This window comes from Rhododendron vialii, chromosome 12a (genome assembly GCF_030253575.1).
Source record: "Rhododendron vialii isolate Sample 1 chromosome 12a, ASM3025357v1".
In the NCBI taxonomy this organism is placed as follows: Eukaryota; Viridiplantae; Streptophyta; class Magnoliopsida; order Ericales; family Ericaceae; genus Rhododendron; species Rhododendron vialii.
Genome location: NC_080568.1, coordinates 23,835,308 through 23,862,053, shown reverse-complemented (window position 1 = coordinate 23,862,053; position 26,746 = coordinate 23,835,308). Strand labels below are relative to the sequence as shown.

Here is a 26,746-nt window from a genome sequence, read left to right as displayed (position 1 = left end):
TTTTTAAACCTTTGTTAGTGTCGCGTCAGATTTTCTCAATTTTTTTGTTTGTCTCGGCAAGAAATTCTTAAAATGTACAATTATGGCGAAAATCTTTACAAAATTCACAAATTATGATACTAGATTTTTTCACAACTTACAAAGGATAAAAGAAATGTTAATAATCTATGTGATTGGAACTACGTTTTTTTCTTTAGTGAATTTTATTGACTCTTAATCATAAGTTTTTAATGCCATCTATACCCCTGTCTTTAAGACGAATAAATAATTTTAAAAAACTAGCACAAAGAAAATTTTTAAAAGTTAAAATAGATAATTTATGCCGAATTTTCCTTTTCCTTTAACCGACTCAATTTATTTTGAGTTAATAAGCGCGTTCATTGTACATCGTTTGAAGAATGATCACATTGAGGATCTACTTAGTTTACTTGTTTATTATTTTCTTATTAATGAGTAAATAAATTTGTTCGGTCATTTTATGTGACTTCAACATGAGAAACTAGTTTATGCCACTATACATTAAGCAAATTTGCGATCAACATGAAAGGACAAGTACTCCCTTCATCCGAAAAAGAATGACAATTTTTGAAATTCGTATTATTTTTTATCACTTATATTTTTCAATCTATAATGTTTTTCACGAGTTTGAAAATTTTATATAATAGAACCAATAAAAAACTATCAAACAATATCCATATTGCATAGTTTTTGAAATCCATATTGAAAGATATAAAGAATTAAAATTGACATCTAATTTGGGACGGAAGGAGTAATAAATACGTTTGACCGTGCATATCACCATCGCATGGGTTTTTGAGCCTGCCCCACAGATGTATTTAGAAATGCTACCTTGGAACACATGTAAAGCTAAGCAACTTCCTTCTAGAATTGCGCCGGTTGTAAGATGTGTGAATCTGCTTGTTTAACGGATTCCTTGAGTGTTTCAGTTTATGGTTTTGATCTTGCTTTTAATACTTAATCAAATGGGAAAAAATATAAGCAGTGACGTAACCAAACCGGACCGTGGACTAAAATTTGACACGAGAAAAATGTGCATTATATTAGCTAGAATATTAAAAATGTGGTACGACTTTCATTAGTGGTCCAATAATATAGAAGTAGCTGAAGTCTTGTCATGACTAGTGGAAATAGAAATATCAAAACAGCACAAATCTTCACCTAAGGGCGTTCGCACTGTGTTAAAATGCGGACGTCTCATTTTCAAATTGAATTTTTCAAATTGAATTTCGATGATTCGAGTTGCTCAATGTGTTCAAAACGTGATTTTAAGAGTACCCGCGAGAAATCGGCAAAAAAATGATCGGGAAGGGCTCCATCCGAACAGTTTTTTTAAACCGTTCAATGAAAACTGCTCGAATGAAACACTTCCTGGCATTTTTTTTGGCTGATTTCTAATGAGGACCCTTAAAATCACGTTCTAATCACATTGAGCGGCTTGAATTATTGAAATTCAATCGGAAAAAAGGAGGTCCACATTTTGCTGAGTGTAGACGTCCTTCTAGGAAGGGGCCTGATCAATAGAGATACCAGACGTGTGGGCAGAGGAAAGCTTTTTAGACTTTGGTAACCCGTCAATTTTTGCAACACTTATTCTACGTATAGCAGTGGAGGAATCATTCAAAAACATTACTAATATAATTGAGTAAAATATTATAAAAATAAAATGTACTGGATTAATTATTCATCCTATTGAATAATACACATTTTTATAGGTTATAATCAGTCATCAAAGTATTAAATGAGAATTTTTTGGGTGACGAGCGAGTATCACGTGACGGTAGCCGTCAGCAATCCCAGTCATCCAAACGTGTTTTGGACGGTTGGGATTTATTTTTCCTCTCTCCCTCACCCGATCACTCTCTTCTCTTTTTCTCTCTCTAAAATCCTGACCATTCAAAATACATTTGGACGGCTGACATCGCCAATATGATACCACGTGTGTGATGCCCGTTTGGCACCCAAAAGCTTCTCCAAAAAAATACACATGTTCCGATGTTAATTCATAACACCCAAAAAGGTACATATTTTGATATAGTATTAATCCACCTATCAATACACATAATATACCCTAAACAAATACAATAATAAGTTAAAATTTGTAGAAATAAGAAAAAATATAGGAGTAGTATGATTTCTTTTCATTTAGAGGTTAAAAAATAATAATTAAATCTTACTTGGGAGTGGTTCGTGCCTCTACTTAAATACATACACATGTGCACAATGCCGATATAAATATGTCTGAAATCGTTGAATCATATGAACTCAACACAATTAATATAAAACCAGAAGACATCAGACGATTTCAAATATTCCCTATGTCCCAATATAATTGTTCATCGTTCCATTTTAATCTGCTAAAAAATCAGCTATATTTTTAAATTTATAATACAAAATTTTTGAAATCACATAAAATATTATAAATTATAAGATATAACCAATTAAAAAATTGTACGAACTCCCAACAAGAACAATTAAATTGAGACGGAGGGAGTACATTTTTATTTTCAATTTCTGTAACATCTGTCCCTGTCCGGAGCTTTTTTTTTTTTCTCTCCCTACGAAAGTAGATGGAAACCATTGAATGGAAATGGGAATACCCGAGTTGTGTCCACCCGTGATGCCACTCATCACATCACAGCATACAAATCACGATTTCAACATGTGTTACTTGTCCTCATATGCGCCCCCCCCCCCGGTCGTGTTTCCTCCCTCACATAAAAATAGTACAGAAATCAAACTATAAAAACAGGCAGAGAGCCACAGAAAATCGCAAGAAAACTTTTCCTCTCCTCCTTATAACATTCAACAAGAAAGGAAAAAAAAAAAAATCCTAATGGACCATCTCGGACTTGTCCTCCTAATTTCCGCCGCTCTGAACCCCCTGATCTGCTGCTGCTACTGCCTGAACTCCTCCACATCAAAAACCCATCAAAACCAATCATTCATAGACCAGATACTCGAGCTTGCAAATGAACCCGACGCTGTGAGCTGGGTGAGGAGCGTGAGGAGAGAGATTCACAGGAACCCGGAGCTGGGCTACGAAGAATTCGAAACGAGCGCTCTTATCAGGCGGGAGCTTGACCGGCTGGGGGTGGAGTACCGGTGGCCGGTGGCCGAGACCGGGGTTGTGGCCGCCATTGGGTCCGGCTCGCCGCCGTTCGTTGCTCTTAGAGCAGATATGGATGCTTTGCCCATTCAGGTTTGTTGTGTTCTGTTTTCTAAATTTGTAGTTTATTTTGGTTTGGAGACTTGGTATAGGGTTCTAATTAGTAGGTCATGTTGATGTTTTGGTGATTATTTTGTATGGTGGGTTCTCAGGGATAGCACTTTTCTAGCCGCCGTAGGTTACCTATTTGAGTTTGTACAATTAGTAGTATATAATATACAGTGGTATTAGCTTTTGATGGACCCACAAACTAGTGGGGGGTGTTGACTGCTGCTAATTGCTAGGGGTAATGTATGGCCTTTGTGAGACCTAGCCACAAGATAAGATCATCAGTTTTGACAATTTGTGCATAAAATATTTTAGTATGAAGAACACCAACAATTTCCCATGCCCTAAAGTCTCTACCCATCCTTTGGAGAATTGTGTTTCTTTTCAGAAACGATCAAAATAGTCTTAACCAAACTGAACCGAACCGAATCGGAGTCTTATGTCCCAATCAAATGGTGATTTGCTCTGTTTGGAACCTATGGAATGGAAAAGAAAGAAAAAGAAAAAGAAAATAAAAGAGAAGGAAAATGAGAGAAAAATATGAGGGAAAATTTACTATTCACTACACTCGAAATCTTTATTTTCTTCTCTCTTTCTTTTCTAACCAAACAATAGATGGGAAAATTCTTTAATTTTCCTTCATTTTCCCTGAGTTCCAAACAGATCCTCAATCAATAATGTATGTGTGTGTAGGGGATAACAAAGAACATAATGGAGACGTACAACCCGAAGGTTGTACAGAGATCCTAAAGAGCAGATGTACCTTAAACACTCAACAATATCCTAGTAGCCACGAGATTAGATAATCAGTTTTGACAATTTGTGCATAATATTTATAGTATCAAGAACACCAGCTATTTTTCAAACTCTATCTCTACCCATCCTTAGGAGAATTCTGCTTCTTTAAGAAATCATCAAAAAAGTCCAATTATATCTTTGCCGTCGTTTATCTACTACAAGAAGTTTATGGACACATATGTCGGTACTCAGATTTGGAGACTAATTCATCCAAAACTGTTCAATGGAGGTAGAAATGAAGGATTGGGTTGGAAATTGTGTAAATAGTCACTTTCTTCATTTTCACTTTTTGAATAAAGAACATTATTGTAGTTCTTCAATTTGAAGAATTGGGTTGGAGTTGTCCTAATGAGTAGTGAAAAGCAAAATGAATCAAAGGTTAACTATGGTGGACAACCGGTGGTAGGACATGAAGGTAGAGCTGACACGGGGCAGGTGGAAGAAAAATAGTGAGTGAAATTATGTTCATATGCCATGGTTAAGGAAGAAAAAGAGGCCTAAAATGAGATGGCCCTATCAGTAGAACAGGGAAAAAAAGAAGAAGAAGAAGAAGAGGAAGAGGAAGAGGAAGAAACAGTCTAGGATGTTGTGTTATACTATCGTTACTATGTATGCTTCACAAGGAAAAGCCTTTTTTCCAATGATATCTGTACATTAAAATAAGAAAGGATCCCCCTCATATATAGGCTTATGAATTACAACATTCTGTCTTTGGTCTCAAGAGTTTTGTTAAGTTGTTTGTGAATTGCTTTACTGAGATCTCAGAATATTGCATACTCTCCATATGTAGGAAATGGTGGAGTGGGAGCACAAGAGCAAAATAGATGGAAAAATGCATGCCTGCGGACATGATGCTCATGTCGCTATGCTCCTTGGAGCAGCAAAAGTACTTCAAGAACTCCGACACGAACTGCAGGTAACACGGTTAAAACTTTTAAATTACTTCTTTCAAAATTGGTCTAAGTTCACTGAATATCTAATTATGCAGGGCACTGTGGTTCTTATATTTCAACCGGCTGAGGAACGAGGTCAAGGTGCAAAAGACATGATACAGGAAGGTGTGCTCGAAAACGTAGAAGCCATATTTGGGCTGCATGTTGTCCATAAGTATCCTATTGGTACCGTTGCAGCAAGGCCAGGAGAGTTTCTAGCTGGCTGTGGTAGTTTTAAAGCAAAGATCAGCGGGAGAGGAGGTCATGCTGCAATTCCACAGCACTCCATTGATCCCATCTTGGCGGTTTCTACGTCTGTAATTAGTTTGCAGAATATTGTTTCGAGGGAGACTGACCCGTTAGATTCTCAGGTACTTTCCGCTTTCAATTCACATTTTTATTGAAGACTTGACTCTCATAAGAATTTGAAGTCACTAAGGCTGTGTTTGGACTTTGGATCGTGGTTTTGTGGAAGACTTGTGCAAGGAAATAAAAGGGAATGGCAAAAGATATGAAATTATTGGTTGTCCCGTTGTGATTTCCTTTCCCTCTGCAAATCCCTTATTAGGCTCTATTTGGATCACGGATTACAAGGAAATGGAACAGTTGAAGAATTTAACTGTTTTGAGCCATTAGATCCTATAACTTTTCTCTTTTCACATTTTTTCCCCTTACCCACATCCTTTATGAAGATCATGGATTTGTGGAGGTACTTATCAAAGAAAGGGAAAATCATACGGAAAATGATCCAAATGCAGCCTTAGAAAACTGTGAAACAGAAGCAGCCTAAATGGAATGTTACATTCCCCCCACCCCCCCTTATGAGAACTGGATTTTGTAGGTGGTCTCTGTAGCAATGATCCATGGGGGTACTGCATTCAATGTAATTCCAGATTCTGCCACAATAGCTGGTACTTTCAGAGCATTCAGCAAGAAAAGCTTCTATGCACTTAGAGAAAGAATAGAAGAGGTAACTAACCTATCTCAATACATCAAATTACCAAAAGGCATTATCTTCATTAAGTTCAGAATATCCCTTCTTGCAAATTAATCAAGTTCATTTCAGAAATTCTTATTATGTATCATTACATATGGCAGGTTATAAAAGCGCAAGCGGCTGTACACCGGTGCTCAGCTGACATAGACTTCGTTGGAAGGGAACATCCCACGCTTCCACCAACTGTAAATGACGAAAGAATATATGAACATGTACGACAAGTTTCAATTATGATTTTAGGGGAGGAAAGTGCAAAATTAGCTCCTAGCTTCATGGGTAGTGAAGATTTTTCATTTTACCAAGAAAAAGTTCCTGGCTCCTTCCTTTTACTGGGCATAAGAAACGAGAAAGCTGGATCAATTTATCCTGTACATAGTCCTTACTTTACCCTAGACGAGGACGTTCTTCCGACCGGAGCAGCAATACATGCTGCATTTGCCTATTCATACCTTCTAAACTTGGCAAGAAACCCCAACCCCATTTCTAGATCTTAGAGGTTGTACCAATATGCTCAGTTATTAGTCTCTCCCTTGGAACAGTTTGATTTTGCATCCCAAGATCACCTTACTTGGGCCCCAAAATGTGGGATTTAAATTTGACAAGGGAGGTTGTTAGGGAAATGACAAACTTATTGTTATCGGAGATAAAGAGAAAGTGTATAGGGTGTTAATCAACCCTAACACACAGTCTTTATATTTATATTAAATGATAACTCCTTACACGGCTTAGCTAACCAGTGTGGAACATCGACAAAGACTAACACTGTTCTAACACTTATGATACATTGTATTAGAAAATTTGGTTACTTATTGTTTCATGTCAAAGTCATTTGTGTGTGGTATTTTACCTTTACTTTGGATGCTCCATAGTAATCCTAAACAAGATGCTATGCATGGGAGCAAGGAAAGCTTAAGTTTATGTTTTTTACCTGTCTACGCTCTTGCAACATACTTTTTATTTAACCACGGGCAAACAAATGAGAGAAGCGGTGGATATTGAATGAGCGACTTAAAATGGTGAAAGGGTAGAGTAATAACAAAATATGAGATGAGAAAAATTGAGGAAGTGATGTGGATTTTTGTTTTTTTATATTGTTATGTTGGTCGGATAAAAGAGAGTACGAAGTGCCCAACACCTCTTTAATTAGTTAAATGGTACAGAAGATGATGACGTTTTTTCTTCTCATCAAAAGCAACTCCACGCATGTCTGCCTTCGGGAATGGGATTAGATCATCAGGCAGAATTGAATGGATATGAGAAACCATTTTCTCCTCTTGATCTACTACTCCCATATTAGCGAGTATGTCCACCACTTGATTGCCTTCCCTGAGCGTGTGCCTTAGGGTGCATCCCGCAGTCTCCATAAAAACTTTTGCACTCTTTGATCAGAACTATGTGCGGAGAATGCTCAGGTGGATCTCCATTAATCAAGTCAATTACAGCAGTTAAGTCTGGCTCGACTTCCATATATAGCCTAGATTCCTTGTTGAATCATCTCAAGACCTCTACATAAGCCCAATAGTTCGCCCTCCAAGCTTGTACAATAATTATCCAGGCTCCCAAAGAAACTGATGACTCAATGACATCTTTCCTCCTTGAAAACTCTTTCCTCCCTGAAAACTCCTCCATCGCCGACTGGACCTAGATTTCTTCTACTGCTCTCATCTGTGTTCAGATTAATTTAACTTGCTTGTGTTGGAAATTCCACGAAAACAAGTCTTACGGGTCTTGGATTGACACATGAAATTGAAACAAAACTATGCACCATCTCATTAGCAAACATGTGACAACAATAGCATATTTCAATCGGGTTAGTATCTCCACATTATAAAAAAAGCTTTCCTGTTTCTAGCTAACCATATTTTACAGAGGATATCTATAATTAAGACATTCAAAGAATAACCCCTGAAATTCGCATCGGAGTGTTTCATGTTGTTGCACAGCCAAACTCACCATTCCTCCAAGTTTTCCGTATTGGTTCCCTGAACACTAGGAAATTGAATCCAAACATTAGCACTTAAAGGAAAATAAAAAAAAACAAGTGCTTAAAATCTGCTATACCTACATTGCAACGAGGGCACAGATCATTGTCTGCCAAATTGCGAATCCACCGTCGGTGATTAGTCAGAAATTTTCCATGCATCCATAGCCATAGAAAACTTCGGAGCTTAGCAGGGATTTTAAGGGACCAAATCCATTTCCATTGAACGGTGGAGGGAGAATTATCGAAGTGAACTTGAGGATAGATTTCACCGAGAATTGCCCATTATTGGAAAGAGTCCAACACGGGGTGTCCTTGGTGATGGCCCATTTAGGGATCATGATTTTTATGATGTCTGTAAGAATTGCTGGAGTTAGGAAAAATGATACTTACTTCAGATTCCGATCTTTCGATTCGGATATAAAATCAGCCACTTTAGAAGGATCCCTGTGAACATCCAGGTGATATTCAATTAATGGATTGGTACCACACCACCAATCATGCATTCATGCCAAAAAGATACTGTCATGGCCTTCCCCAACAATCCACTTGAGGTTTTTCACCTTCAAATACTGCTTGTGAAGGAGTTGGATCCATAAAATTATAGGTTGTCATGTTTTAAATTCGATTTATTAAAAGCGTCAACTGTTAGTTTTTCCTGTTCATGTCATAGTTGTCAGGCAGGTGAGTTTATACTAACCCAGGCTTGTTTTTAATTAAGTCGTGACGTAGCTAGGTAGATTAGTTTTGAAAGACTTAACTTAGATTAAACCACACCTTAGGAAATCAAACCCATCTAAAAGCGTCAACTTCATCTCGATTCAGGGAGGTCTACTTGGGATGTTGTCAACATTGAATCAAAAGAAAAAGAAAACACTCTTTGCCGCGCATAGCACAAGTTTGTGCTAATATATGTCTATTAACATTACACTCTTTCCTATCGATTGAAATGATGTGGATCTCACCACAAAGTGATGTCTGCTTACCAAAAAATGTATTACACATGTGCGATCTACACCATTTCAACCAATAAGAGGGAGGGTAATATTCACCCTCTTTTAAGGAGGGTGAACAAAATTGCATTCGGCAAGCCTAGTTCCCATAAAAATTAAGGGCAGATGATTCAGAGTGACAACCATACGCTCATGCCACCTGTTTCTCTTTTCATTTCCGGGAGGTGGTGAAATAATTGGTGTGTACTATTTATGGTGCACTGTTTATGATAATTGGTGTGCACTGTTTGTACTGTTAAAAGATGTAAAATATTGGTGTGTTCTGCGATATGTAAAGTTTGTAGTAAGACAGGACTTAATAACCGGAGAAAAGAGTAGAATATCGCAATTTGGGGACGATAATGTCTTGTTTCCCGACGAACACGCAATTCCGTCATAATCGATCTCAAACAGTCAAGCACTAACAGAAGGGGTGATTGTGATAAAGCCTAGTAGTTCAGGGGTAATCTTGAGAGATTTATAGATGAGGTGGGTTTCAGTGATACTCATTGATAGTTTAGGGGTGTTCGTAAAATTAAGCCACAAGTAGAAAACGAAAGTAACAAGTTCGAGCCTCGCATCGAAGAATCCAGCACTGACGCCGCTCTATCTCCTTCCTTCCTTCCTTCCTCCAGTCCCCTCTCTCTCTGCTGCACTTCTCTCTCCTAACTCTCTAACTAACCTATGCACTTGTAGCTTCTCTCTCTCTCCCTCTCTCTCTCTCCCTCTCTCTCTCTCCATGGGCTCTCCTTCCACACTCTTCCTCTACTCTCCTCCAAACGTACATTCTCCTCTCTCTCTCTCTCTTAAACACACACACATACACACGCTTACACGAGAAATAATTATCTCGAAAACCTAATCTTCTACGATTCTTGTGATTCCTCAGATTTCCTTGGAAGCACGCGTTCACCGAGGCGAAACCTTCCGCTGCTCCAGGAGCTTTCGCGTTCTCCGGGGGCTGTTTCCGGCAAAGGCACTATTTGTCAACAGAGGGAGATTGAAAAGATTGCTTCTTCTAAGAGCAGCATCGTCCTCCAAGGGTGACGTTGGTCCGAGGCGGAGGGTTTACACGGAGTCTCAGGGCCAGGATCCCCTGCCGTTAAGTCGTGTGAAGGAGTTTGCCGCGTTCGCTGTGCCAGCCGGCGCCTTTCTTGCCATTACTTTAGGTAGTGCTCATGCCCGTTGTTATAGTAATCTTTTTCTCACTATCCTTCTATTCATTTTGATTCGGGTCAAATTTTTGGATTCTTGACGAATGAAGGTAAAATAATCTTGAACAGAAAATGCAAAAAGTTCGCTGAAGACAGAAAAAACACTGTTTTTTTCAATCTTCAGTGTGATTAGCGTCGTCCTGTGTGAACTTGTCTCAATTTTGATTTAGATTTTTATACCTTTCTGATTCCTTTCGTTGAAACAAATGATTAACCAAAAAATTATGGCGAAAAGCGAAAAAAGCAACATAAACTAGTGCGGAATTTCTTTAGGAAAAATTAATTTAGTCGAAACCCAACCCGCAGTTTATGTGGTTTTGTATTGCTTCCCGCTTGTTGGTAATGTGTTGAATATTCTAGCACACAGTTGATATGTATGCGGTATGTGTCCACGGGTATGGGTGCAGGTATGGATACGGACATGGAAACCCTATAAATAGGGTTCAGGTAGAGCTTAGATACGCCGGTAGGATTTATTTTTATATACATAATAATTTAGACTTTTAGAGGGATGCGTTATGCTTAATAACTAAGAAACAAATAGAAGAATTAAGTACCCTTAGCTGATTAAGGATCGAATATAGAGCACAGTTTAATGCCAAAAGTAAGATTAAGTTGGAATTTTAGTGTCATTACTATACATAACCAATAGGCCAAAAGCTAATTTTAAAATCAAACTAAGCATAGAAAAGGGGAGTTTAATCTTTCTTTGTATTAAATAAAACACTATTTCTAGCTAGCTATGGCTTGGGAATGCATTTTACATATGCGCTATGGAAAAACTAAAGGAGAATAACTGTAGTATGCGTTTTGCATGCCTGTACATATGCACGAGTACGGTGGGAAATAGCAGTAGCCGGTATGGATATGATGTGGTGCGTTATCGCTTGTGTTGCTTATCGATCAACTATTTTCTAGGTCATGAATGTATCCTTTATTTGGTTTTGTTTGCAATGTAGGGTATTTTAATGATCATAAAATGGAAAAGAAATGAATGTTGTAATTCAATGGTAAAGTAATGGGTCTAAAAGAAAATAACAAGTAGAGGTTATTTCAATGTAACCTAGAACACGGATCCTACCAGCATGTGGTACGTCACATGCCTCAATTATTTTTTTTTTCCTTTCCCGAACGGAGCACATGCCTCAATTGTGGAAGCCTGTTAGGCTAGGGGTAGGCTTCTATAGGTGAAAAAAAAAAAACTAGAACTTACTCTTCCAAGCAATGAACATCTAGTAAATAAAGTACTCCCTCCGTCCCAAATTTCTTGTCAACTTTCACTATTCCGGGCATCTCAAAATTGTTTACATTTTCAAACATATTAATATTTTTTATATGCAATATGGATCTTAGATGGTAGATCTTAATAATTTCTATTTAAAAAGGTTTTCAAAACCATCGACAGCATTTTAGAATGAAAATTTTAAGTTCTTTAAAAATGACACGCATGCCGAAAAATGGACAAGAAATTTGGGACAGAGGGCTGGAATATTACCTAGAAGAATATCTTTGTCGTCGTTATCTGAACGAACAAACATACTGAGGTTTTGTCATTACACAAGATCCTTGCCCCTTGGAGGTATTGACATAATTTTCCCTACTTGAAGCCATTTGTTTCTACCTCATTTCAATTGCTAAGAAATTATATCCTATCTTCCATGATTATATGCTTTGCGATGGTCGATTATCTAGCTTATGTTTTGGCCCACAATTTGCTACGGTATGGAAACATGGTCGCCCCCCTTCCCATTCTTCGTTCTTAAGCTTGTTTCTGCAGGATGAGGCAGAGATTTTTCCTTATTGGGGTCAATAAACGACTACTTTTACTTGTTCTCTACTGATATTATGTTCAGCTCATAACACAGATTTATGCGATTCATATCTTCTATGAATGGTAACTTCATTATTGAATTGATGAGACTACTACATCCCCTCTACCTCCCAACAGTTAAAACTGTGAACAAACTGAATTAAATTGAAGAAAAGAATTTTAAGCCTTTTTGTTTTTACGTCTTCATAATGAAAGAAAAAAATACTATCACTACCCTGAAATTTTTAGATGCTAATGGCTGATTGTATCTTTTTATTTTTTAAAGAAGTTAGGTGTTATTCTGAATATTTTCTAGAGGAACTAAATCCTTGCCACTCTTTAATATTCCAGAGGGGTCACTTATCCCACTGTTTTATATTTGGCTCCTCTTCTCTTTGTGGGTATAGATTCAGTGCTAGCTTCTACCTATCACCTCGTTTTCTGTTCAGTTTTGCTGGAAGTTGGAATCAGTTTTCTTTTATATCACGTCTATACAAACATGAGTTTCTTGTCGGTTAAGATTGACATTTCTAAGTGGTACTAAGTTATTTCCTTAGCTGACAGTTGTATGGAAATTGTTGGAAAAAGTCCTTCCAAAAACATCTACTTATTCGTCCGTGGCAAGTAAACCTTCTATGCAAGGAATAAAGTGGTCTCCTGGCACAAGTATACTACAAGGTTTTGGTGCAAAGGCTGGGGGAGAGCCCAGGAAAAGGCTCAATCATTTTGCCAAAGAACTTAGGTCTTCCAGTAGGGTTGACATTTCAGGTATGAGATGTTCGAGTATTTATCTGAAACATTACCTCTATGTTTTTGCCATAAGGTATCGCAAAAGCTTGGTTTGACTATACAAGAGGATTTTGGCAGGTTGCAACTTTGGAGATGACGGATTATTTTTTCTTGCCGAAAGCTTGGCCTACAATCAGGTTATGGTTGTTTTTACCTTTTCTTAAGATTGTTTTATCGCTCTGGTTTTTTTGATTGTTATGGCTACTTCTTTACTGATTGCCATATAGCCGAACCATATGGCCATATGCTAGTGGACTATTTGCAAGTGCGAGTATAGAACTTTGTATATTGATTTTTGCTTTACTTTCTGGATGTTTGCAACTAATTTGTGTTGTTAGACTCCTTATCCTGCCATGGTCTACTTACAAACGTACCGAAAATGTCCTTGAATGTTGTTTTCCAGGCTGCGGAGGAAGTAAATTTTGCTGCTAATGGAATAACTGCTACTGGATTGAAAGCCTTTGATGGAGTTCTTCAATCAAACATGTTTCTAAAGATTCTTGATCTATCTGTTAACCCCATTGGAGACGAGGGAGCTAAGGTCAGCATAATGGCGAAATAAGTTTAAGGCTTTTATACTTAATTGGTCCTTAATAAAATTGGATTGGTTTTAATATCGTCCCAATTTTTTTTATTTTATCAATGTAGTCCTTAGCTCAACAACTTAATGTCGTTGTCCTCACCGTCAACTAACGGAAGAGGGTGGTATGTATGGGGTAGTAGGATGGGGCGTTGACGTGCACAACCACTAAGCATTCACAATAGATTATTAGGACTAGTTCCTAATCCAAGCCCATAAACAACCACTCACACAATTTGAAACCCACCCGAAACGCACAAATAGAACCCAAAGATAATTTAACCAATATTTTTCTTCACTATCTCTTGTTTTCCATTGTTTTCTTGTCCTCCAAGCACACTAGGGATGGTAATGGCTCGGTTAGGTGCTGGGGCTTTAATGAAACCTAACCAAAACCCTAAATTTGCTACTACTATGGAACCCTAGGATTTTTTTGTCACCTAGACCGTTACCGTATTGAAGGGGATTGGTTTGGTTAAGTTTTTTCTCTGAATCTGATGGATGAGATGGCCCAAGCAGCAGACCGATGAGCGTGATAGTTGCGACTGAGGTAAGGGAGTGAGAGTGCATGAATGGAGTTTGGGACCTTGGGGTGAGGTGTAGCCCTGAACTACTGAATTTAACCCTAGTTGTGTGAGTTGTAGCCCTGAACTACTAAATTTAACCCTAGTTGTGTGTGTGTGTGAGGGCTTTTATGCTTATCTATATTAGTGTTCAAGTTTGGGTTAGAGTTCAGGTTTCGTTAGGATATTGTATAAACCGTTTTTTCATATTATAAACCAAAACAGAACCCGTAAAATACCGGGTAAAAAACCTCCCCAATCGGTGCAGATCCGTTTGGGTATCCATTGGCTTTTGAGTGGATTGCCATCCCTAAGAGTCACCACCAACAGCCTTCCGCACGACACCAACATTCCCTCAACCTGCCCAGATTAGAAAACCTCTCATCACCTTTTGTCTACCCCAGTGCCCTTTCATGAGACGAAAACCATGCCCTTATTCTCTTGATCTCTTATTGTGATTGAAGCTGATTCCTTAGCTGTTTCGTCGTCCTAGTTCCTCTAATTTCCAATCTCCTTTTGTCTGGGTTTATAGATTTAGCAAAAAGATGAGACTTTGAATGAAATGGGTTTCAAGGGTTCTCTCTATGGAGTATTTAGACAGAGAATTTTGCAAGAGAGAATGCTCAAATTTCGGTAATCTCAAATAGCAGATGGTAGAAAACATTAGTTATTGAGGCCCGGTAGTGCTCTATTTTCAGTTTCACATAACAAAGGAATAAAGTAAGCATATGACACGCATTGTGGCTGTGGTGGTGATTTTTGAGTGGGTGGCGGCGGTGTGTTATTCGATGCCTTCATCACCAAAACTCCACATGTATGTACATAATTGTGGGTATAATTCTCACTTGCTCACCTTGAAAGAAAGTTTCAAATTTCTATTCCTTTTAACGAATGCCCTAGCTTCTTGTCCTAGTTTTGGAATCATAATACCAAATTCTTAAAACCCGCTCCTAAACCTCGAACAATGGGTCTTCGGTGGATAGTATTTGTGTAACGACCCAACCCAGCTGACTTGCTAACCATTCGTCTAACCACGTGGCTCAAAAGGTTAACCTCAAGTTATACAGTAGTTGGTCGGCCTTTACTTATATTCCATTAAATTCTTTGTAATATTCCCGATGTGGGACAAGTGCCCACCTCCCCAAGAGGTGGGTTCTCACATTCTCCCCACCTTGGCTGCAACGTCCTCGTTGCATTGGCCCAACAACCTTCCCCTCTCCTGGTGGTCAAAGTGTGACACTTCGGTCTTAACAGCATAATCATAATCAATGTGGTGGTTCTCACCATGTAGACCAGGGTTATGTTCTGATACCAACTGTAACGACCCAACCTAGCTGAATTGCTAACCATTCGCCTAACCACGTGACTCACGAGGTTAACCTCAAGTTATACAGTAGTTGGTCGGCCTTTACTTATATTCCATTTAATTTTTTTTAATATTCCTGATGTGGGACAAGTGCCCACCTCCCCGAGAGGTGGGTTCTCACAATTTGTACAACCCCCCCATATATCCCCCTCTCTCTATATATGTGTGTGTGTGTGTGACTATGTGTATGCTTATAAGTATACGTACATACATACCCACCCCTACAATCTCCATTGATGTGTATGAGCGTAAAACTTGAAACAATGTGGTTTCCTATGGTTGTGTGCAATGGTGGTGGGTAGGGGTTGCAGTGCTGCAAGATTATTTGGTTTCCCATGTTTATCCATACGTACATACAGCTTTCTTTTATGGCTGTCAATTGGGGGATAACTCAGACTAAGGATAAACTTCATCAGGCTGGAGTAACTGAAAGTGTTTAACTGTTTATTGCTCTTTTTCTGCTAAGGTCTGGTCTTGTATTTTTGAGCTTTGAGACATTTCTTCATGGTATCCATAGTCTATGGTCTGATAAGATTACTTGGTTCTAGTCCATAGCCACTGGGAAATCTTTCCCCTCTATTCTTCAAAGATTGGCTTTTGCTATTTCTGTTTATTTCATATGGCGAGAAATGAATTACCATATCTCCAGAGGGCTTCAGAGGTCTCCTTCAGCTGTCTGTGCTCAGATCAAACTTTGAGATCAGAGTTAAGGCATCCCAGTGCAGGAATGTTGCAAAATTAGACACTTCTCGTCTTCTTTGTACTCTTTGCTCTACTCCCTTTTGTATTTTTTGGTGCATAGGCTTCTCATGTAAAGTTTGGTTTGATTGGTTTTGTTGAGGGATTCCCTTTTGTTTTATTACAATAAAACTCTTAGTTACCAAAACAAAATGTCTCTTTGTCTGCTTGGTTCCCTGTTGGTCTTTGTTTGTACAAATATATGTATGGATTTTTGTGTCTCTACGTGCAAAACAGGGTTGCACATGCAGGGATGTGTAGGATAAAGTTGTTATACACTGTTGGGCCTATTTCTACTAGTTTAAGGCTTTGGGATAATGGGTGATAAAAGAACTTACAAATAAAGACAATTCAATCTACATCTCCCACTTCGTTATCTGTTACATCTGATACGTGCTGTGATCAATCAGTAAAAGTAAAACTAATATGTTTCCAAATCCCCCTGAGGTTACGTCGAGGGTTTGGGATTATTTCCTATTTGGATTCCTTCTGAGCTCATCATTGTCTTTTCTTGTTTATTAGATGCTACTTTCTGGGATTCTGTGGCTTGCATGTAATATTAGGTTTTCTTTTTTGTAGTGCCTTTGTGACATACTGGTGGGTAATGTTGGGATTCAAAAGCTCCAGCTGAACAGTGCAGACTTGGGTGATGAGGTATGTTGATTCTTACCCTGCTACTTAAATCATTCACCTTCAAGCTTTAAGGATTTGTTAAAAGCCACTCCTTTCGATGTGCCTTATTAACGAGCTAAGTTTTCTGTGCAGGGAGCAAAGGCTATTGCTGAGATGTTGAAGAAAAACTCGAGCCTACATGTTCTTGAACTTAACAACAATATGATTGATTATTCTGTATGCCATTCAAGTTCAACTGTTTTAGTTTATGCCAGTCAGCCTTTGCTTAGAATGCCCCAATTAATCTATTTGATTCGATTTTGTTATTTGTTTTATGCTGGAGGTAGGGATTTACTAGTCTTGCTGGAGCACTCCTAGAAAATGATAGTATACAGAGCCTATATCTAAAGTGAGTGAATGTTCCATGTGGTATCTTCTTCTCTCTTCTGCCATCATGATGCGATCTGTTGTTTCCATAATCAGTTAACCTAGTATCAATTGGCTTTATACACAGCTATTTCTCTTAAATTAGTATTTGTGTGGTGTTGTGTTATCCTTGAAGTGGCAACTACTGTGGTGCTTTGGGGGCTGCTGCTCTGGCTAGAGGGCTGGAGGGAAACAAATCTTTGAGGGTACTTTTCTTATTTATATGCACCCAACTTAAATAAAACTGTATGGCAGCATTAGTAACTAACACATGTTTAATAGACTTGTACTCCACTGCAATATGTCATTTGCCATGGGCTCCACAATTAGGGTCGGACTTACCATGACCCACGTGCCCCCACTCAATTTCAGGATTTTCTTTTGAATTTACAAAATTTCAAAAGAATTTTCCCAAGTAGATTTTATGGTCCTTCATGATACAAATATCTTCTATATGCGCTATAATGATGAATTCTCAAGGTTGAATGGAGTTACTACGCAAAATACCAGTACCCGCTTAATCCCCAGTTGATGGAGGTATGGGCGAGGACTGGAGATAGACCTTAGGCAATACACAAAGTGGTTGCTCTTAGAAAGTTGTACCACTGAAATTGTGGCTCCCCTATTTCAGAAAGTTGAATGGAGTTACTATCTTATTTAAAAAATGGTGGAGACTGGAAGAGAGAAACTATATCCTTAGGTTACTTGCTGTTGACTTTGGCATTAATCTTACCAATTGCAACTGCTACAGTCAAGAGGAAATTTTCATACAGGAATAATGAGAAGACATGTTGGCGAATAGAATGGTTGATCTATGGTTGAACGATGCCTGGTGGTATACATAGATTGAGATATATTTTATCGAGGTTTTAATCAGGCCATCATGCAACACTTTCAAAATATGAAAACCCAATGGTGTTCTGACAGTACACATGGAATAATTCAGCAATAAATACTAGGATTTCTTTGCTTATGCTTAGGACTTTTGGAAGCATATATACTAATTATCTTTTTGCATAAGGATGAATGTTTTAGTCCAGTTTTTTATGATTGTGCTTGATTGTTAATTTTTCTTTAGAGTTATGAATAAAATGTGCCCCCAGTTCACGATCCTATCAGTGTAAAGTCAATGAGAACTTTTTCATAATAGTTAGTGATAATTAGCCAATAATTTCTGGAAACAGGAAAAAAAGAAAATTATGTGAATCGTTTATCGATAATTGTGATGTTCTGTTGAGCCACTGAACTTTTACTTTTACAACTCATCGGTAGTAGTTTTGTTAGAAGAACATTTTCTCACCAGCAAGGAAAAGGAAAATTTTCTCAGCCCCACTAGCTAAGCTCAGTTTTCAACATTTTCTTTGATGTTCTGACTGTACGGAAACACACTGTTTAGTTGTAAGCTCTCAGAACAAACTTGATGTTCTCTTCTCATGTTTATTAGGTAAATTTTGTATTCAGGAACTCCTTTTACATGGAAATCCTACTGAAGGTGAGAGTTATTGGTATATTAAATTCAGGAAATCTCTCTACAAGGAAATTCCATTGGAGATGAAGGAGTTCGCGCTCTTATGTCTAGTGTGTCTTTACGTGAAGGTTTGCCTTCCTTTATTAACTTCAATTATGGTAAATACACTTCACAGACGTCTTATCTGTACTTCTGTACCTGTAGTTAAGCTGACTTTTACGACTGCTTGTTAGGTAGACTTCAACATCTAGACATTGGGAACAATGCAATTACCTCAAAAGGTGCCTTTCATGTTGCTGAATATGTCAGGGAAAGCAAGAGCTTAGTATTCTTGAATCTGTCTATGAATGATATTGGAGATGAGGTACTGTTGTCCTCGTAGTTGAACCGTTTCTTCTCCCATACACTTTTGAATGTTGTAAGCTCACTCTTTCTCTTTCATCTTCAATTTGGTGTGCAAAATCACTTGAAGGTCTTGTTCTCTCAGTGATATGAATATCAACGATAAAAATATCTCTTTAATTGATATATTCAAATTGGTTATTTTTTGTTTAAGAAAGACATGATAGCCTATTGTTTAACTGAAACTATGTTCCGTACTAGAGCAGGAGGCAGCATGGGAGTCATGTAGTTGCCCAATATTTTGGGCAACACTATTCTCATCTTTCTTTATGTTCACTGGTGGTTTTCTTCAATGTTCACCTGTGGTTTTTAAGGCTGCATCGGATCTTGGGAAGATCAAGGAATCAGTAGGAAAATTCTTCAGAATGCTTATCTTAGTTTCCATTGCTGGTGCAAGTTTGGGCATTTCTCTTTCCTTTCCTATTTGTGTTGAAGTTTCAAATGAGCTCAAGGAGATGAATGCAAATAAAGTAAATCATAATCCTAGAACTCTAATTAGGTATATTCTGATTATTTTTCCTACTATCATTTTTAACGACTTAAACTTCTGAGCATGGAAACTGGCAGAAGAATTTTTAGGTATTTGGTTTTATGTTATTGTGGAGGTCAGTATTCCTTTTTTCGGTCATCTAATGGACTTCCTCCATAAGAAATTTGCAAGTGTAGTGGCGTCTTTTTGCCAATCGAGAACAAAAGAAGTGCCAGACTCATGTCCTTAGTAGAAAAGTTTGGCCTTTGTGGTCAGATCAATTTGGCTTAGACCTTCTCCCTTTGTTAAATAATTTCATTGTATGCTTATTTATTTCTGATCCTTAAATGCTTCAGGGAGCCGAGAAAATTGCAGAGGCTTTGAAGCAGAATCAGTCATTAGCAAACTTGGATTTGGTGAGGCATATGCCTATTGAAAGAATATTTTAACTTGCAAAATTAACATGTGACGACTGCTTCTGAGACACTGGATGGTGAGAGGATTTTGTAGGGGGGAAACAACATCCATGCCAAAGGGGCTAGTGCCATTGCTCAGGTTTTGAAAGAGAATTCTATCATTACAAAGGCGAGTGTTCGCAACCATTGTGCGTTTCTGCCCTTCAGTGCACTTTACTATTGGAAACAATGGTGATTGAAATTCTTCTTCTTCTTCTCTCTGATTGAAATTCTTCTTATTCTTCTCTCCCTCTCTCTCAGTTGGAAATTAGTTATAATCCCATTGGACCACACGGGGCAAAAACTTTATTTGAAGTTCTTAAATCTCATGGAAATATAAAGACCCTGAGTCTTGGTTGGTGCCAGGTAGTTTTTAGATTTTGTCTGCCTGCTTAGTTTTAAAGTAGGACAAGGTTTTTCAACAATGGTGGTATATATTTTGCAGATAGGTGCAATGGGTGTAGAGTTCATTGCTGATGCTCTGAAATACAACTCTACCATCTCCACTCTGGACTTGCGAGCGAATGGGCTTGGAGACGAGGTTTATTTCTGTTGAGAATTAGTTATCTCGCATGGGTGATGGGACACGTATCTGTTTACATCCAAAAATACTAAGTTAGCACAAACAGTATCACAATGACTGCTCATTCGTTTTTGTTTTCCCCCTTTCGTCTTGTCTATGTGCAGGGTGCTATCTGTCTGGCTCAGAGCTTGAAAGTGGTTAATGGAGCTTTGACTTCGCTTGATTTAGGGTTTAATGAAATAAGAGTACGAAATTTCTCCCTTTCACTCTATTTTCTACAATAATTTAAGTTGTTAAATCCTTTCACTTCTGTTCTTTAAAAGGACGAATTTGACTTGGCTTGATGTAGGGTTTAGTGAGGTACAAGTATGGAATTTTTCCCCTTCGCACTGTTGTTTCGAAGTATGTCTAACTTGTTAAACCCTTTTCCTCTTCTCCTGCGCACAGGATGATGGGGCCTTTGCCATTGCCCGAGCGCTCAAAGCTAATGAGGATGTGAGCATTACAAAACTAAATCTTGCCAGCAACTCTATTAGCAAATTGGGGCAGGTATTCCACAATTTTTCCTTCTCTACTTCCCTTTTTTGATTCACGTTTTTGTTTGTTTGCACTCCTCCCACCCACCAGAAATCACCACAAAGAAAAGTAAGAAATCCAAAACGCCTTTTTGCATAGAGCTATAAACAAGTAGACAACACACAAGTTGTTGCCAACCCTTGAAATTGGGATTATGGCTTATTGAGTCGAGACGATTCTTCTGCTTGTGTCTCCCTTTTCCTCTTATTCATATGGTTATACTGCTATACCTAAAATTGACGTCCAAATATCATGCAGGGTGTTCTCACAGATGCAATTGACCATGTATATGAGATGACTGAAAAGGAAGTCAACATTTTTTTCTGAATTGCTTTTCGAGGGGAATATAATGTATCCTTTTCTCGATATGTTGAATTTTTCGTTGTTCTTTGGGCAGTTATATTTTGCCTTTTTGCCGCCGAGTTCCTACTCTCTTACTATTAACCAACATCCATCAACATAGGCAGCATCAGAAATTTTGGCCGCGAGAGATCCTAGTTAGCTTGATGAACTTGTTTAGTCCTCTTTTTAATAGTTATTTATAGTGAGGTAGAGCTCATATTTAGGGATCATGCTTTACAATATCTTAGGGTGCTCGTGATATAATTGATTTGGAAAGGTGTTATTTATTTCCATCCTTTTTTGTTATAGGATTATGGTAGTTGCCTCCGAACTTAATGAATTTTGGTTACTTTCTTTTGGTGTTTAAATCCTGTTAATAAATGAAATTCACGAGCGTGTAGCTTGTGAAATTCATGAGCTACAAGCTGGTAAAAATCATGAGCGTGTGGATCGTGAGCGTGTGTATCTTTTTATTGGCTAATAAACGAAAGAATGACTTGAATAGCTTGTGGTTCATGTTTTTACTAGCTCTAGCTCTAGCTCGTGAGCTTACTTTTTATTGGCTAATAAACGGAAGAATGGCTTGAATAGCTTGTGGGTAATGTTTTTACTAGCTTCGAGCTCGTGAATTTTACACCCTCATGATTTTGTAGGGTACAACAAGAATTAATCCGGCCTTAACGTGTGCAGATGTGAAAAATTAAAATTGTCTATGTACATTTAAACCGTATTTTTATTTGTTGGCCCAAGTGTGTAAGAAGCCAGAATTATAATTGAGTGTTTGACTGTTGATAAATTCTGTAAATTTTATAAATTCTCTTTAAGAAAAAGTTCTGAAAACTGAGTGAATAAGGAGTAGATAAAACTGCAATTACTAACGGTAACGAGGAAACGACGTCCACTTCAAATTCTTGGCGCTTCTTCTATAAGCCGTCCAGCCCAAAAGCCCCTCTAATCCACAATCTGAGCCCTACCCACTGCGGACGTTGGAGCCTAACTCTTGATCTCAGGTACGCATGACTTTTCATCTATTGATCATGAAATTCACGAGATGGAAGCTTATGAAATTCACGAGCATTTCGAAGGACAGGGAAAGAATCCCTTTTACCTCGGTGATCTGGAAGGAAGGTATTTCTCGTAACCAATAGGAGATAGACAGATAAGATATAGAGCACTAAAAAAGTCAATTCAGGGTGGGTTCTCTTTTCCGCCTTCTCCGGAGTACCGGCTACCTTCTTTCTACGACTTCTGGATTCTCGTCTTCATCTTTCTATATGGATTAGCATAAGCAGACAACACATTGCAGTCTTGATGAGTATACCTGTAGTAGCTCCTGGAAAAAAGAAACAAAAACCAAAAAAAAAAAATCACGTGAGTTTCCCGAGCTTTGTAGTACGTTGTTCTCAAACAGCTACCGTGGAGAGGGAAAGAATCCCTTTTACCTCGGTGATCTGGAAGGAAGGTATTTCTCGTAACAATAGGAGACAGATAGATCAGATATAGAGCACTAAGAAAGTCAATCCAGGGTGGGTTCTCTTTTCCACTTTCCCTAGAGTACCGGCTGCCTTCTTTCTACGACTTCTAGCTTCTCGTCTTCATCTTTCTATATGTATGAGCATAAGCAGACGACACATTGCACTCTTGATGCGTACACCTGTAGTAGCTCCTGGAAAAAAGAAACAAAAACCCAAAAAAAAAAAAACCACGTGAATTTCCCGAGCTTTGTGGTACGTTGTTCTCAAACAACTACTGTTTTGAAATTTAGTAAAATTCACGAGCTGTGAGCTCCAGAGACACAATAGCTTGTTCTATGTAGTGTTTTGAATTCAGGAGCTCTAACCTCGTGAAATTCACAAGATCCAAGCTCATGAAACAGATAGTTGGAATTTTATTACGACATAGTTGAAGCAGTTTGTTGTTCTTATGTGTTATATCTCTGATTTACCTTGGTATAGGGTATTACGAAGAGATGGCACCAGCAACAAGAAAAGCAACTCTTTCTCTTGCCACCACACCATCAACAACAAGACCTACAAACAAAAACCCTGCAAGCCCTAACCCTCCAAAGAAAATACCAACAAAGAAAACCCGTCCAAAGAAACCAACTGTAGCAACAAGCCCTCCAACAACAAGAATTCCTCCAGAGAAAAACCGTACGAAAACCCTTAAAAAAGATTTCAAATACCGATCAAACCTCGGATCTCTTTATTTGTTGATTAAAGACACAGATTTCTCAAGTGGCCAACTTGAAGAGTTGAAAAAAAAACCCCTTCTGGAAACTATTTGAAGCTTTCGTAAATGAAAATGTCAAATTAAACGAAATCAGTAAAAATGATTTGGCGATGCACGACATTATTAAAACCTACTCCATTAGGGAGGAATATTTCAAGATTGGAGGAACATCTTTGAGTCTCATTAACACAGAAATTAGTCTCCTTTTTGGCATCAAATGCGGTTCAAAGCCACTCTTAAAGCTCTCAAACAATTTGAAACCAAAAACTCAGTTTATTATGAGGCATTTCAAAGATCACAAGATGTTGACCAAACCCATTTGGGAGAATTGTTTTAAAAATGCTTTTGTGGGGGAAACTACTACAGACTTTGAAGACGTTGCTAGAATTTTGTGCTTATATGTGTGTGCAACATTATTTTTTCCGATTCGTGGACACTCTTTGAGGTGGGGTTTCTTCAACTATGTTGAGGACTTGAAGAAAATCGAAAGACTACGATTGGACGGGAGCTATAAGGCAGACATTGATGTCCTCAATCAAATCTTTACCACCTAAAAAAGTGAAGGGATGTGTGCTGCTATTACCTGTGAGTGTCATTGTTACTAAGTTTACTACTTCGATTTCTGCTTCTAATTCAGATATACTAACTTGTTTTCTGTATTACAGTATTGAATAGGCGAACATGCCTGTTGATGAAAACTGAGAGTGAGATATCAATCCCAAGATTCTTAAAATGGGACGTCGAAAATCTTTACAGAATGATAAAAGGCTTAGCAGTTGACAAAATCAAGGTAACAAAAGCAGCACGAGCAAAAACTAAAGACATGCGCTTGAAGAACCTTGGGAAATTCACGATTAGTTATGAAGGTAACTCATGAATATCGAGTACTCATTCGGACACCTTTGCTAAGAAAGGCATATTTTCCGATAGGCCCATGCGGCTACTAGAGATGCCAATTGCATCGGTTGTTCCTCGACAACCATCTTGCCTTTCGCCGGCCTTCACCTCCTTGATTTCACTTTCACTTTGGATAGTGCCTTTAGTTTTTGCGAGTTCCTATTTAGTAGGTGGTCGGTATTTGCTTAGTAGTTATGATTTTACTACTTGAGGTGTTGTGGGTTCACTTAGACTTATCGTATAACTTGGTTATTAGGCTCTCTTTATGGTCCAGTGTTTTTGGGATATCTATTACTCCCTCCGTTCCCTTTTTTAGAGTTCAGTATTTCATTTTGGGCTGTCCCTTAATAAATGTTAATTTTGTAAAGTTAGTGGGTAAAAGTTGGTAAATTATCCATTTTGCTCCTAAAAGTAGATTCCATTCTGAAAAGTTTGTGAGTAAAAATGTAATGATGATGTTTTTATAGAGGGTAAGGAGAGAAATTGGACGTAAAAGTTGATGTGAAAAGGTGTAAAGATGATATCTTTATAATAAGTTGGAATTACGAAGCAGGATACTTAAAAAGGGACGGAAAGAGTACTTGATTTCTGCTAGTATCTCATTGTTTAACTTATTCGGTAATGCCTTATTGCTCAAATTAAACGAACAACGTATAAAATGGATTGAAAAGGATTTGATTTGTTGTTATGGATAATTCAACTGGTTTTTTTCCAAAAAGAAAAATAAAGATTATTCAATTGGTGTGGTTTTCGTTTTTTTCAAAAAGAAAAATAAAGCCTTTGTTCGTTTCTCTTTTTAACTTTGTTTTAGTTTTGTTTTCTAATTATTATCCTATTTTTCTCTCCAATTATAACCTTATTTATCCAATTATTACTTTTATTTCTCCTTCTATCTTTCTCTACTCATTACCTCTATCTCCAATCATTATCCTATTTTCTCTTCACCCATTACCAAAAATAAAATACCCAAAACTAGCAAACGAACAGAAACAAGGGCAATAGCATCATTTAATCAGACAGTTCAGTCTATATATAAAGGTTCAAGTGTTACCCTTTTTTGAAGCATTATACTCCATCGCTTCTCTGTTTTTGGCAGTTTTATCAAAGACTCCTTTTTGATACGTTCGTTAGTTTCTTCCCCAGAAAAATAGATGATTCAACTAGCGTGATTTTCCTTTTGAGGTTTTTTTGCCTAGATTGCTCGTGTTGAAATAGGACAAAGAAGGGAGATCTAATGCAAAATACCGGAGAATAACTGGAAAAGGCGGTGGCGTGAACCGGTCAAAATAAATGGTTCGGGGTCGGTTTAAAGTTGATCCGAGACGCCAGTAGTATGACAGCACCAAAATTATAGATTTCTACATAGCTTTTTATACCTCACAACTTCACTCATGTGTTTTCTTTCCCCAATTTTGACCCAGACAGTCCTAGTATTACATATGTATATCAAGCATTACGTTATCAGTAAACAGCAGGATAACCGAGTTAATATTTTGGCTACTGCAACCTGTCGGGCAGTTGATTTCATGTTATATAAGTAGCAGTTATTGAGCAATGAAATCTTACAAATGAAGAGAGATTCGAGAGAATAGTATAGATGGGCATTGAACGTGAACAGTCGAGTAATGAATGATTTGGCGGTTACGGTTTTGGGTGTTATGGTGGTGTCCTGTTCGTAGTTGTGGTGGCAGTGGTGATTGGTTGTCGTGATTAAAGGATGAGCGGGTCGCGTCTTCGAGAGAAGATCCGAACATTAGTTCTCCTCCCGAAGAGTCCTGCTATCAGTTGCGATAGCCTCCCCACTGAAATCGTACCGACGGTCACGCCGGGCCGTCTCTGGCTACCAGACAGCCGATCCGAGCTGTCCAAAAATTCTAAAAAAAAAATGAGGGGTCCTATATATATATATACACGAAAAATAGGGTATTTAGATCAAGCACTCTACACACATTGAATGTTGTTGATTCCCGCGAGGGTCCCTTTTTTTTTTTTTTATAGAATTTTTGGACGGCTCGGATCAGCCGTCCAGTAGCCGGAGATGGTCCAACGCGGCCGTCGGTACGATATCGGTGGGGAGACCGTCGGTACCTATAAGTTTTCTGGATATGGTCCATCGTCATCTCCCCAAGCTCGGCCATCAAGTACCTGCTGTCCATGACAGGATTATATAGATAGTGGTACGCATCTCGGAGGCTCCAAAGTCTTGCAGCAATACTAGTGGTCACTCCAATAAAACGCTGAAATCCCATCCCCCAATCTCCATTTGGTTTGACAGAACCATCTACATTGAGCTTCTTCAATCAGTCTGCAGGAGGTGGTTTCCAGCCAACTAGGATGGTCCGTGAACTT

The 26,746-nt window shown here is 38.2% G+C and overlaps 2 protein-coding genes across 2 annotated transcripts; both read left to right on the top strand.

Moving 5' to 3' along the window:
• Nucleotides 1-2,769: 2,769 nt before the first annotated feature.
• Nucleotides 2,770-6,695, top strand: LOC131310111 (IAA-amino acid hydrolase ILR1-like 4). The gene is made up of 5 exons (XM_058336924.1): nucleotides 2,770-3,220; nucleotides 4,824-4,949; nucleotides 5,022-5,336; nucleotides 5,807-5,935; nucleotides 6,064-6,695. The coding sequence occupies exons 1-5, from the start codon at nucleotides 2,855-2,857 to the stop codon at nucleotides 6,454-6,456; spliced, it is 1,329 nt and encodes a 442-aa protein (XP_058192907.1). The 5' UTR covers nucleotides 2,770-2,854; the 3' UTR covers nucleotides 6,457-6,695.
• A 2,844-nt stretch (nucleotides 6,696-9,539) lies between these two features.
• LOC131310110 (uncharacterized) lies at nucleotides 9,540-21,559 on the top strand. Its single transcript, XM_058336923.1, has 18 exons — nucleotides 9,540-9,716; nucleotides 9,825-10,104; nucleotides 12,524-12,727; nucleotides 12,827-12,885; nucleotides 13,152-13,289; nucleotides 16,575-16,649; nucleotides 16,761-16,844; nucleotides 16,955-17,016; nucleotides 17,170-17,239; nucleotides 18,554-18,659; nucleotides 18,735-18,865; nucleotides 19,729-19,788; nucleotides 19,883-19,957; nucleotides 20,089-20,193; nucleotides 20,273-20,368; nucleotides 20,515-20,595; nucleotides 20,798-20,899; nucleotides 21,185-21,559. The coding sequence occupies exons 1-18, from the start codon at nucleotides 9,675-9,677 to the stop codon at nucleotides 21,251-21,253; spliced, it is 1,839 nt and encodes a 612-aa protein (XP_058192906.1). The 5' UTR covers nucleotides 9,540-9,674; the 3' UTR covers nucleotides 21,254-21,559.
• The last annotated feature ends 5,187 nt before the right edge of the window (nucleotides 21,560-26,746 follow it).

What these genes read in the sequence shown, in the direction of transcription:
- LOC131310110 (XM_058336923.1), top strand. Translation starts at nt 9,675, where the DNA reads ATGGGCTCTCCTTCCACACTCTTCCTCTACTCTCCTCCAAAC. An exon ending in CTTTATTAACTTCAATTATG is followed by an intron (nt 18,660 to 18,734) that starts GTAAATACACTT and finishes ACTGCTTGTTAG; the next exon opens with GTAGACTTCAACATCTAGAC. An exon ending in CTATTAGCAAATTGGGGCAG is followed by an intron (nt 20,900 to 21,184) that starts GTATTCCACAAT and finishes AATATCATGCAG; the next exon opens with GGTGTTCTCACAGATGCAAT.
- LOC131310111 (XM_058336924.1), top strand. Translation starts at nt 2,855, where the DNA reads ATGGACCATCTCGGACTTGTCCTCCTAATTTCCGCCGCTCTGAACCCC. An exon ending in AACTCCGACACGAACTGCAG is followed by an intron (nt 4,950 to 5,021) that starts GTAACACGGTTA and finishes CTAATTATGCAG; the next exon opens with GGCACTGTGGTTCTTATATT. An exon ending in TTAGAGAAAGAATAGAAGAG is followed by an intron (nt 5,936 to 6,063) that starts GTAACTAACCTA and finishes TACATATGGCAG; the next exon opens with GTTATAAAAGCGCAAGCGGC.